Source organism: Phalangium opilio, unplaced genomic scaffold (genome assembly GCF_054372755.1).
Source record: "Phalangium opilio isolate 3A_F unplaced genomic scaffold, DU_Popi_V2 ptg000060l_1, whole genome shotgun sequence".
Lineage (NCBI taxonomy): Eukaryota > Metazoa > Arthropoda > Arachnida > Opiliones > Phalangiidae > Phalangium > Phalangium opilio.
This window is the reverse complement of record NW_028324177.1, coordinates 6,739,256-6,748,017: the sequence shown is the minus strand read 5'-3', so window position 1 is coordinate 6,748,017 and position 8,762 is coordinate 6,739,256. Positions and strand designations below refer to the sequence as shown.

At 33.0% G+C, this 8,762-nt stretch overlaps 1 protein-coding gene across 1 annotated transcript; it reads right to left on the bottom strand.

The window, feature by feature from the left end:
• Window positions 1–4,757: 4,757 nt before the first annotated feature.
• LOC149666967 (alpha-ketoglutarate-dependent dioxygenase alkB homolog 3-like) lies at window positions 4,758–6,822 on the bottom strand. The gene is made up of 5 exons (XM_089841652.1): window positions 6,796–6,822; window positions 6,674–6,727; window positions 6,308–6,609; window positions 5,187–5,292; window positions 4,758–4,820 (listed from the first exon to the last, which is right to left on the bottom strand). Exons 1-5 carry the CDS (start codon window positions 6,820–6,822, stop codon window positions 4,758–4,760), a joined length of 552 nt encoding a protein of 183 aa, XP_089697778.1.
• Between the last annotated feature and the right edge of the window lie 1,940 nt (window positions 6,823–8,762).

The window sequence follows — 8,762 nt, the reverse complement described above, 5'->3', positions numbered from 1 at the left end:
ACATTTTTAAAATGAATTTGAGCCGCCCAAAAATTAGTTGCAAATTCTTAAAAGAAATGTTTATATTTACCAGTACCGACCCATTTCCTGGCTTCAATAAAAAGGAAATAATCCCCATTTTGTGATATTTTTTAAGACCTGAATTCTGGTTTAACTGATGGGTTGGTTAAAATCTCGCGCAAATTTTAAAATTACTAATAAATAGGATTTTTGACTTTAGCCAAAATTTAATATTTTAAAGGGCCTCTGCGGGCCCTGAACTGGTCTGTACTCTGTAGGACCTTTGATACTAGACAATAATTATAACTGCAATTAAAGTGGACATTTCTCCAGAGCCATCGCGCAATTTCTCCCTGATTTAGTCGGGGTGGTGGAGGGCAGCCAGATAAATTATTGTAATAAAACACAGTCATAACAAAAAGTTCGAACCTTTTCTGCAAACAGAATACCGAGCTTTGTATAAACCATGAACCCATTTAGTTCTTGGTTTTTTAAAACTGAAGAATACAATACAAGGACAAATGTCCAAAGAGTCAGGGCTATAATTAAAGCATTAGTCCAGGCAAATGACTATTAAAATAAATTCCCTGAAAGGCTGAGAGAGTGGTTCAACAAACTGACCAGCAAGAAAAAAGTATTCAGTTTCCCATTTGTTATATCATTTTATGATTGGGACAGGGTTGCCACGGAATTTTTAAAACCAAATTCTCTTACCTTAATCTGAGATTTTCCCTAACCTCTTTAGGCCGAAAGTGTAAATGCTTACAGCACGTTTAAAGTTCTTAAAGGGAGCTAACAACTGGCTAGGGGGAAGAGATAGTCTGTCGTCACGTAGCCCCTCTCTGGTTGGAATTTTTGCGCGTAGAATACTTTTTCCAACCGTTAGGGGGATGAAACTCCAGTAAGAGATAGAAGGGTGTGACGTTTCAGGGTCAGAACTGTTAGCTCCCATTTGCTTTAGTTAAATAAACTCTCTACATTAGTTTTATAATGTATTTTTTTCACCAAAATGATAAAGAACAGGGTTCGTACGTAATTTTTACATTGAAAATCCCTGACTTTTCCATGTTATCACTGACCAAATTTTTGCAATATCCCTGACCATTTTAAGGTATTTACCAGAGCCCACTTTTCACCCCTGGCTTATATTTAGCATTGCTCGAAGCATGGTTTGACATACCAAACGAAATCCCTGACTTTTTTAGGGAATTTTTTTAAATCCCCGACTTATCCTCCTATTTTCCATGTCCCTGACTTTTCCAGGTTCCGTACGAACCCTGAAGAAACATTTTAAGTATAAATAACAGGCAAGAGATTTTTTAAAGGCAATTCTAGAAATTTTTAAGGATTGCTCTAGAGTTTCCTGTGTTAAGAGAGGATGAGGAGAAACTTTAATTACTATTTTATGATTAAAGACTTATCCCCAGAAATTGTACCCACTAAAATCAAATTCCCTGACTTGTTTTTAAAATAACCTGATTTTGCTATAATTTTTAAAATTCCCTGACTTTTCCAGGCTTTCCCTGACCCGTGGCAACCCTGGGTGAAACCAGACAAAGATTTATTTAACCAAGCATTTCACCCGGTAGTTTAGCCCCTCATTCTTGCAGAGAGCTTTAAGGCTTAGTTAAGATTTAATTTTCATCTGATAAGCTAGGTGATAAGTACAGTGCTTAACCTTACACTGGCTTTGTATAATCCAGTAGAGATTTGAATTGAACCTGTAAATATAGACTTATCTCTAGGAAAATTAATTTTGATTAAGTAACCTGCTTTTGTAAAGTCCAGTGGAGAACTGGAGATTTGAATTGAACCTGTAAATATAGACTTATCTCTAGGAAAATTAATTTTGATTAAGTAACCTACTTTTGTAAAGTCCAGTGGAGAACTGGAGATTTGAATTGAACCTGTAAATTAATTTTAATTAAGTAACCTACTTTTGTAAGGTCCAGTAGAGATTTGAATTGAACCTGTAAATATAGACTTATCTCTAGGAAAATTAATTTTGATTAAGTAACCTACTTTTTTAAGGTCCAGTAGAGATTTGAATTGAACCTGTAAATATAGACTTATCTCTAGGAAAATTAATTTTGATTAAGTAACCTACTATTTTAAGGTCCAGTGGAGAACTTGAGATTTGAATTGAACCTGTAAATATAGACTTATATCTAGGAAAATTAATTTTGATTAAGTAACCTACTATTTTAAGGTCCAGTGGAGAACTTGAGATTTGAATTGAACCTGTAAATATAGACTTATATCTAGGAAAATTAATTTTGATTAAGTAACCTACTTTTTTAAGGTCCAGTAGAGATTTGAATTGAACCTGTAAATTAATTTTGATTAAGTAACCTACTTTTTTAAGGTCCAGTAGAGATTTGAATTGAACCTGTAAATATAGACTTATCTCTAGGAAAATTAATTTTGATTAAGTAACCTACTTTTGTAAAGTCCAGTGGTGAACTGGAGATTTGAATTGAACCTGTAAATATAGACTTATCTCTAGGAAAATTAATTTTGATTAAGTAACCTACTTTTTTAAGGTCCAGTAGAGATTTGAATTGAACCTGTAAATATAGACTTATATCTAGGAAAATTAATTTTGATTAAGTAACCTACTTTTGTAAAGTCCAGTGGAGAACTGGAGATTTGAATTGAACCTGTAAATATAAACTTATCTCTAGGAAAATTAATTTTGATTAAGTAACCTACTTTTGTAAAGTCCAGTGGTGAACTGGAGATTTGAATTGAACCTGTAAATATAGACTTATCTCTAGGAAAATTAATTTTGATTAAGTAACCTACTTTTTTAAGGTCCAGTAGAGATTTGAATTGAACCTGTAAATATAGACTTATATCTAGGAAAATTAATTTTGATTAAGTAACCTACTTTTGTAAAGTCCAGTGGAGAACTGGAGATTTGAATTGAACCTGTAAATATAGACTTATATCTAGGAAAATTAATTTTGATTAAGTAACCTACTTTTGTAAAGTCCAGTGGAGAACTGGAGATTTGAATTGAACCTGTAAATATAGACTTATCTCTAGGAAAATTAATTTTGATTAAGTAACCTACTTTTGTAAAGTCCAGTGGAGAACTGGAGATTTGAATTGAACCTGTAAATATAGACTTATATCTAGGAAAATTAATTTTGATTAAGTAACCTACTTTTTTAAGGTCCAGTAGAGATTTGAATTGAACGTGTAAATATAGACTTATATCTAGGAAAATTAATTTTGATTAAGTAACCTACTTTTGTAAAGTCCAGTGGTGAACTGGAGATTTGAATTGAACCTGTAAATATAGACTTATCTCTAGGAAAATTAATTTTGATTAAGTAACCTACTTTTGTAAAGTCCAGTGGAGAACTGGAGATTTGAATTGAACCTGTAAATATAGACTTATATCTAGGAAAATTAATTTTGATTAAGTAACCTACTTTTGTAAAGTCCAGTGGAGAACTGGAGATTTGAATTGAACCTGTAAATATAGACTTATCTCTAGGAAAATTAATTTTGATTAAGTAACCTACTTTTGTAAAGTCCAGTGGAGAACTGGAGATTTGAATTGAACCTGTAAATATAGACTTATATCTAGGAAAATTAATTTTGATTAAGTAACCTACTTTTTAAGGTCCAGTAGAGATTTGAATTGAACCTGTAAATATAGACTTATATCTAGGAAAATTAATTTTGATTAAGTAACCTACTTTTGTAAAGTCCAGTGGTGAACTGGAGATTTGAATTGAACCTGTAAATATAGACTTATCTCTAGGAAAATTAATTTTGATTAAGTAACCTACTTTTGTAAAGTCCAGTGGAGAACTGGAGATTTGAATTGAACCTGTAAATATAGACTTATCTCTAGGAAAATTAATTTTGATTAAGTAACCTACTTTTGTAAAGTCCAGTGGTGAACTGGAGATTTGAATTGAACCTGTAAATATAGACTTATCTCTAGGAAAATTAATTTTGATTAAGTAACCTACTTTTGTAAAGTCCAGTGGAGAACTGGAGATTTGAATTGAACCTGTAAATATAGACTTATCTCTAGGAAAATTAATTTTGATTAAGTAACCTACTTTTGTAAAGTCCAGTGGTGAACTGGAGATTTGAATTGAACCTGTAAATATAGACTTATCTCTAGGAAAATTAATTTTGATTAAGTAACCTACTTTTTTAAGGTCCAGTAGAGATTTGAATTGAACCTGTAAATATAGACTTATATCTAGGAAAATTAATTTTGATTAAGTAACCTACTTTTGTAAAGTCCAGTGGTGAACTGGAGATTTGAATTGAACCTGTAAATATAGACTTATCTCTAGGAAAATTAATTTTGATTAAGTAACCTACTTTTGTAAAGTCCAGTGGTGAACTGGAGATTTGAATTGAACCTGTAAATATAGACTTATCTCTAGGAAAATTAATTTTGATTAAGTAACCTACTTTTGTAAAGTCCAGTGGAGAACTGGAGATTTGAATTGAACCTGTAAATATAGACTTATCTCTAGGAAAATTAATTTTGATTAAGTAACCTACTTTTGTAAAGTCCAGTTGTGAACTGGAGATTTGAATTGAACCTGTAAATATAGACTTATCTCTAGGAAAATTAATTTTGATTAAGTAACCTACTTTTTTAAGGTCCAGTAGAGATTTGAATTGAACCTGTAAATTAATTTTGATTAAGTAACCTACTTTTGTAAGGTCCAGTAGAGATTTGAATTGAACCTGTAAATATAGACTTATATCTAGGAAAATTAGTTTTGATTAAGTAACCTACTTTGTGAAGTCCAGTGGAGAACTGGAGATTTGAATTGAACCTGTAAATATAGGAACGTAATTAGGAATTAGTTACTTACCTTCGCCAATCATGAATGATAGTGTTTCAACGTCCATTGAAAATTTTAATTTTAACTTGAAAGTATCCACTATCTCCAGTTAATTTGTAACTTGTCTTCGTGAAAGCTGAATTAAATGATCCCAATGTCCAAACGTTATTTCTTGAATGCCAACTGAACTTTATAGGCAAAGAAATGTCTTCTATATAGACGGAAGTATGGCAGTATAGAAAATTTACGGGTGTAGGCTAGACAAAGAGTCTATAAAAACCCCCTTAAAACATTGTGTTTACAGTAATATATTATTTGCGAAATCTAAAGCTCATCTAAAAGTATGGAGTGAAATACTGAACGTTCGCCAAGGAATAGGGGTGTGCGAATACTGAAATTTGCAATCGAATACTCGATTAGAAATTTTCGAATAATATTCGATCTTTCGAATACTCGGACAGTTCTAAAAGTTACCACAAACGTTGCATCAAAAATATCAATATCAATTTCATTTCGTATACTAATTCAGCACTCTGGAACCATACTCCATCATTTATTATATTTTTATTTTAGCATAATTAATGTGATATTCATCCAAAACCTATTTGCTTCGATGAAAGGTTGATAAATTTTAATAAAAGAATTACGATTAAACCTATAGTACTATTTCGCCAAGACTGAAACAAAAAATAACTTTTCAAAGATTATCGTGAATGAATGAATGAATATTTATTAACTCTTCTCCTAGGTGAATCCCTTTTAAATCAGGGAGGAGCAAGTAATTGCTCACAAGTAGTAGCTTTGGTGTTTTGCGGGTAGGAGTTTTACAGGGGTCCGTAGGAAATAAATTATTATTTTACCCCTGGAGGTTCGGCACTTGAAAGTACATGGATCCAAGTATTTTACAAGCGCGAATAAAGAACAGGCCCTGGAACAGTGTAATTTGGGCGGGCGTTAAAAGTCCACGAGCCCCTTCCCCGGGACGGGGGGCACGAAAGAAAAGGCGGGTTATAGCGCTAAAGGCGAAAAGGAATTACTTATTTTTTGCCGTCCTGTCAGCATAGTTGAATTACTTATTTTTCGCCGTCCCGTCAGCATAGTTTAAGTGAGCCAATAAGATAATTTAAAGTAACGGTTCTCTATTACTGCTTCTAAAATTACGTGGCTCCCTGAAAGTATCTAAAACTATTTTTTCAAAAATCACAATTACACAGTTTGAGCGAAAAACACTATTGTTTTTTAATTGTCTTAAATTAATATGTTAATAATTATTTTAATTTTTTATTTTATTTTCTGTATTTAATTAATATGTTTTTAATAGTAGTAAATCTCTTCAGAAATGACAGTGATTACATTGATTGGATGGCATAAAAGGGTTCATTCCGTTATTGCTCCCTATTTTTAAAGACGGAAGAGAACTTTTCAGACTGGACTAAATTGATCGGAATACCAAACAAAGTCAGTTGATTTGCCATTACTTTGGGTTACATGGAGGATTTTTCTCGATTGAATTTTTCTTCATGTTCTCCATGTAACGAAAAGTAATGTTGATCCTTTCTTTCGAATGATCGGGACCTGCAACTCTTGGTACACAGTGTTGCCAAGTTTGCTGACAGGACCCTCTCATCAAAAGAAAGGATCCATGAGTCAAATCAACTGACTTTGTAGGGTATTTCGATGAATTTGGCTTCATCTGAAATTCTATCGTCCCTCCAAAAGATAAGGAGGCAATAACGGAATGAATTCCTTCTTCGTCATCCGCGTGCCATCCAACAGAATCCTGCCATTTCGGTAGAGATTTACTACCGCGGCATTAAATTGAACGCCAGTTTTTTTCCACTAACTTTTTCAAAACTAAAACAGTCTTGGGCCAATACTTTAAACTTAAATGCCTGACCCTGCCATAAGAATAATGAGAATATTCAAAATTTGAACAAACGTAAAACGCTTTTTTGGGCAATTTTACGTTATCGTAAAGGTTTTCTAGTTCCATTTTCAGTTCATCGAATTTAAATCGGGAATGAAGTTTTCCACATACTCCACAATCGCTCCATGTTTTAATTTGTGAACCCCAGGTTTTAATTTGTCTGTAATGTGAAATTGTTAGTTCAGTTAAAAAAACCATGTTTTTGAAGATCGTGCAAAAGTTAATTTTTTTCACGCACAAATTGTTAAAGGAAGGGTGAAAAGGAAAATGAAGTTATCTGTATTCAGACGTAAACAATAAAATGAAAACAAATTGGACACGTACAAGGTCGCGGAATATCCTTATAAGAATTTGTTTCCTCACTGGGCGGAGCTGCATTAAATTATTGAACTTGTATAATTAACAGGAAAACAATAAAATAAAAACAAATTTGACACGTACGAGGTCGCGGAATTGCATTCAAATTTTTTTCCTCTCTGGGCGGAGCTGCATTAAATTATTGAACTTGTATAATTTACTAGTAAACAATAAAATGAAAACAAATTTGACACGTACGAGGTCACGGAATTGCATTAAAATTTTTTTCCTCTCTGGGCGGAGCTGCATTAAATTATTGAACTTTTATAATTAACAGGTAAACAATAATATAAAAACAAATTTGACACGTACGAGGGGGCGGCATTGAAATTAATTGTATTATTGTTTTTTGAATTTTTCGGGCCCTCCTTTTTGCCGATCCGGTCTTTTTCGTTTTCATCGATCCGTCCCTTTTCCTTTTCCTTTTCGTTTCACAAAAAATTAAAGCCGTGTGTTATTCATTTTAATTTGCGTAAATCTTAACCAATAACGCTTCAAAAAATATAAGAAAAATTCTAAGAAATATTAGAAAAACATGTAACAAATATAGGTATAACTCTTAATGGGAGGGTGAAATGAAAAATCAAGTGATTTTCTTATCGATTCTTCTATTAATTGTAAGACCAATCGAGGATGCCCATTTCCCCACAATTTTCGAGAATCATAACCCAATTCCGCGCACTTTTTATGGCCCATTTCCTCACAGTTTTTACATTGAAATAAATCATTTTTATTTTCCTGTTGATTAGGTTCGGTTAGGGTTTGGGTTGGTTTTGGTTTGGTTAGGTAACTCATGCTATTAAACTTGTGATTTGACCATTGCACTATCACTATCGATACAGGAAAGTGTATTGATAATAAAAGGAGCATTTTTTAATTCCGTTTGTAAAATCTGCATTAAAAATAAATCTTTCGTTAGATAGCATCGAAAATTTTGCAATCATGAAACCTCACATTTTAGCTATTATCGGTCCAATGGGTCAGCAGCATAAGTTTAAGGTTTTCAAATTGTAATCAACAATTTTTTCTTTGGTTTTTTTTTGCAAACTGTGCGGAAATGGGTTATGAAAAATTGTGCGTAGACGGGCTATAGGTTTTTAAGGTGTGAAAAATAAAACTGTGCTGAAACGGGCAACCAATCTGCATAGTGAATCCATGGATAAAGAATGCGCGTGAGGACAATTTATTCACCCTATAGGATAGGCAACTCTCTATCTCGAACGACAGCGTATCTGTGTACTCTGTATATACGAATGAAATATTAATGTTCAGGATTTAAAATATCCTGAAGTTTTTAGCTAGGTGTGGTTATATAATTACACCTATTTTTGCGCTGATGTATTGTATGGGTGTGTGTGTGTGTGTGTTTGTGAGTAAACCGCGGGTACACGAAAAAGAAGCGTGGATAGAAACCGATTTAGGCAAGATCCGCTACCACGTTGGAGCTCGTAATGCGAACGAATTGGGTAAAAAAATACATAAGCTTTATGGTATGAGTTAACAGCACTTTTCCGACTTTGGATGGGCGTAAAACAAGTTTGCCGGGGTGCTTGTTGAGAAAAGATCCTCTTCAGGCTCTTGAAGGTATTGGGAAAGAAACAATATTGCCATCGTCAAATAATTCACCAGGTTATATTGCGGCAATCCTC